This window comes from Camellia sinensis, chromosome 7 (assembly GCF_055761805.1).
Source record: "Camellia sinensis isolate YWXY chromosome 7, ASM5576180v1, whole genome shotgun sequence".
In the NCBI taxonomy this organism is placed as follows: domain Eukaryota; kingdom Viridiplantae; phylum Streptophyta; class Magnoliopsida; order Ericales; family Theaceae; genus Camellia; species Camellia sinensis.
Window position 1 is genome coordinate 62,213,120 of NC_138967.1, and position 4,202 is coordinate 62,217,321.

Here is a 4,202-nt window from a genome sequence, read left to right on the forward strand (position 1 = left end):
CTTCCGGTCTTTCCCCCATCGCCAACATACTTGCCAAGAAGGGCATAACTCAAGCTGTCATTAAAGGGCTGAAAGCTCTCTCAACCTCCAAGCAACGAGGTATCGAACCAAGTGCGAAGAACGAATCTGAAGGGATCAAGGTACTCCGTTTCCTTTACCTGGGGCATCGACCAACCGGCACCAGAAGAAACAGCCGTGAGCTAACCATGTCGGGCGTGAACCCATAACTTCCTATTCATCCATTAAAAATCCTGGAGAGGGATAAAAATGAGAGAATAAAGAACAGAGAGGTGTAAGTTGAGAGAAAGAGTGAGCAAAAAGGGTTTTGAGAGAAAAATCGAGCTTGAGTGCCAGAGTGATGTGAGAATCACAAATGAGAAAAGGGTGGGAAACAATACCCAAAGAAACTGGCTCCTCGTGATCTGAGGTCCCCCGTCTCCGTTAACGCGTCTGTATGTCGTGTCTTCTATTTTGTTTACCTCAACCTTTGTTTTAAGTCTTTTCCGAGTGTGTCTCGTTGTGTTTAGGTTGTTTACCCTTTTGTCTTCGCTGTTGAGTCTTTCTCGCTGAGTTCAGTTGTAGGCTCAATACCCTGGTTTGAAGAACCCTTTTTCAATCTTCAAAAATTAATCATTTTGTGCTCAGAATGTTGTGCCATTCTCCACATTTGTGCAAAAACATGATTTGGTTCTTTCATACAACTGCAGGGTCCACCCCCGATAAGTATGAACAGGAAAACCTGGGCCTCTTTGAAGCTTCTGGGTTTCAGATCGCATCTGAGTGTGCTTCAACTTCAGTAGATTCAACCTTCATGGTCCGTCTTGTCAGATATGGGCTGTTTGTTCAGGATCCGCTGTGTACAAAATGAATCAAGCATTGTGTTATGAGCTGTATGCAGATTAATCCCCAGTAGAGTATGAGCCGAGTGTTCAAAATGTGCAGTGGTTGGTATGGGTTGTTTTTGCTGTTGACTGGTTCGTTATCTGATTATTACAATGTAAGTGTTCAATTTTCAGACAATAGATCAATTTCATTTCGTTTGAGATGTAACATGATGTGATGCGGTACAATATATGAAATGTACAAATGCAACACTTTTTCAAAAAAAAAAAGTTTGTTTCATTTCATCATTTTTTTAAGTACATAGTTTTGGAAATAAAAATCTGTCTGTGGCAGTACAAGATACTCTAGCTACCAGCAAAAGGTACAAAAGAAAAAGAAAAGAAAAAAACAACAAAAGTCTGGAGCAATGACAAAAGGCCATGGGTCTAGGGGTCCATCCTCGTTCTCTTCCTGGACGAAGGTCCAGGAGCATCATCAGCGCTGTCATCTGAGTCCGAGTCCGAGTCCGAGCCGTCTCCGGTTTCCTCCGACGACGACTCTGCCTCCGCCTCTGTCTCCGCCTCAGACTCGTCATCGTCTGGAACTGGCACCCGTGAGCTACTCCCGACATGGATGCGTCCCGCCTTGGTGCGGGGGTATACTCTCCCATCTCCTCCGGTAGGAACAGAAGGTCCAGCTGGGGCACCTCCTACGGCAGGGATCTGGAAGGGATGCTGAAAAGTACAAAAAGCGAATGCATCAGAATACTGTGAACAGAGTATCAATGCAGAATGCAGTGTATGAGTACAGTGTATGAATACTGTGAACAGAGTATCAGTGCAGAATGCAGTGTATGGGTACAGTGTGTGAATGCCATGAGCAGTTTATCAGTACAGAATACAATGCATCAGATGCTGTGAGGGCAGTATGTCAGGTGTCGTTTTGTGTGTCAGAGTATGTGAAACAGTCTATGTATGGTTCGAGACTGTGGTCAGAAGGACATACTGGAATGCTATAAATGGATAGAAGGTCGAGACTCTGCTGGAGCATCCCCATCACTGAAGCGGTCAGCTCCAAGGACTGGCGAGTGTACTCAGAAGAGGCCTGCAAAAGTGTTAAGAAACATCAATATTCTGTGGAATATCAAATCAAATAAAATGAACTAACTATGCATAAAGCAATATGTAGTAGTACATACCGGAGGCAGGTCGTAGAAACCGACCAACTCATGATCAGGCGGAAGGGGAGCAATAGGGATCTGGTAGGTCGCCCCGCCACGCCCTCTGCATGTCATCGCCGTGGGCAGAGCAGGCTAACCAGCCCCCCGCCCTCCCTGAACTCCACTCCTGCTGCGAACCCGAGCCCTCCTCGATGCTCCTGCCCCAGCCCCCGCTCCTGCCCTAGCTACCGGCACCGCGGGTCTCTCTCTCTCAGCTAGACGGCCACCACTCAGAGGCCGCATAATGTAGGACTGGACGTACTCTCTGTAGTCGCCCTCGCCCCTAAAGCCCTCCGCGTCCCAGCCGATCGTGTAATCGGCCATCTCCTCGGCGGTCAACCTCTTAGTGTCCCTCATGTGGGTATGAGGCGGACCCGGAACTATCTGCTCTGGCAAGCTCAGGGTCTGGCATAGGAAACGCTCACCCAAGTACCAAGCCCGACAGACCGGGCCCTCCAGCAAAATCCAGAAACATGCAGTCTCCTCTGCCCCAGCAAACCGATCTCGAATCGTCGCAGGCAATGGAGCCCAAGGCTGCCAAGTGATCTGTAAATGACATGTAGTTTGTTATCTACTGATATTGACAATACAATGTAAAGTGAAGCTTAAATGAACCGCAAGTAAAACATACCTCTGCGGGGGTAATAGTGTCAAAGTAGCAGCGAAAAAAGATGAATGTCTCCCGCGACCTCCGCACACACCTCACGTCAAAACGATGCGAAAATGGGACGACGAGAGGGGTCTCTACGTCTGGCACTGGGGCGAGTCTCAGGAAGTAGGCATAGACCCACAACTGCAGAGCAAATACCAGAAGGGTTATCAGATAAATCAGAACACAGTATAAAGCAGAGTATATATGTGCCGTGTGTGCAATATACAGTTAGTGTAAAGCAGAGTATATGTGTACGATGTGTGCAGTGTACAGTCAGTGTAAAGCAGGGTATATGTGTGTGCCGTGTGTGCAGTATACGATCAGCATGAAACAGAAAGTACAGTGTGTGCAGTGTACAGAGTACAGAAAATGTAAAGCAGAAATGTAAAGCAGAAAAAGGAAAATGTACCTCCCAAGCGCGCCAATAGCCTCCGAGCAACTGCCCACTGCCACGGGAAGCTGAGCTCATGTACCCATGGAGAGTGGCCAGAGCGGCACCACCCCAGTCGTAGTGCAGGATCTGCCTGACATCCACCAGTGCACTAAGCAAGTAGAGAGGCACAGTGTTCACCCGGTCAGCGAAAAGGGTAGTCCCAAACAGAAACATGAGAAAGCCGCGTGCGTATCTCTCCACAGCCTCCTGAGTCATCGGAGCCTCCTCGGTCAAAGCTGGCTGGACCCTAAATTGGACCTCGAACCAGGAATATAGAACGAAGCCGGGACGCGCAAGAGGTGGCACCTCGCCGAGCAGATGGATCTGAGCAGCTGTCCACTCATCCATATCAGTATCAAAGGGGATTGGATCACCCCCTACCCCGATGCCTGTGAGCATCGAGAAATCGTAGGGAGTCATCGTCATGTCTCCCATGGCAGAAAAATGAAACGAGTCGGTGGTGTCCCACCACCTCTCTGCTAGAGCGGCAAGGAAAGGCCTGCTTGTCGTCAGTCTGGAAAGCCCTCTGCAAAATGTGCCGAAGCCGGCTTGGTCCACAATGTGGCGAACCGCGTCGGGTAACTCTGCATACCAATCCCGAGCGGCAATATTCCCATACCCCCGGACGGTATAGGAATCTCCCTGTTTTCAAGCAGACAATGGCGAAGAAGCGCTAAAGTATAGTTTTGAAAAGCATTCAGATTTTGTAGTGAACTACAACATGTGATATGTCAGTGTGTTTGCATGTTTTGTTGCAGATACAGCATGTGTGCACATTTTCCAGATTCAAACAGATATCGGGTGCCGATGTGCTCGTAGTGAACTACAGTGACTGATGTGCCAGCGTATTTAAGTGATTCAGGGCGAGTGCAGTGTGTGTGCACGCGTTCAGATTCAAACAGATAACAGTTGCAAATGTGTTCATGGTCGATTACAGTGTACAGTGCCTCAGTGCATTTGGGCTAAGCAGTTAAAGAGCATAATCAGTTATGGCAGCTAAGTGTTCTACATTGCGGGAAGTAAAGCAGAGGGAAGAATGTTACCTCGGAAGCGCCGAAGGACAAATGAGATGTAGG

General features: G+C 48.3%; 1 protein-coding gene across 1 annotated transcript; it reads right to left on the bottom strand.

Annotated features, from left to right (window-relative positions):
- Window positions 1–1,268: 1,268 nt before the first annotated feature.
- On the bottom strand, window positions 1,269–2,143 carry LOC114265068 (uncharacterized). The gene is made up of 3 exons (XM_082880774.1): window positions 2,021–2,143; window positions 1,828–1,926; window positions 1,269–1,556 (listed from the first exon to the last, which is right to left on the bottom strand). The coding sequence occupies exons 1-3, from the start codon at window positions 2,114–2,116 to the stop codon at window positions 1,269–1,271; spliced, it is 483 nt and encodes a 160-aa protein (XP_082736900.1). The 5' UTR covers window positions 2,117–2,143.
- Window positions 2,144–4,202: the final 2,059 nt, after the last annotated feature.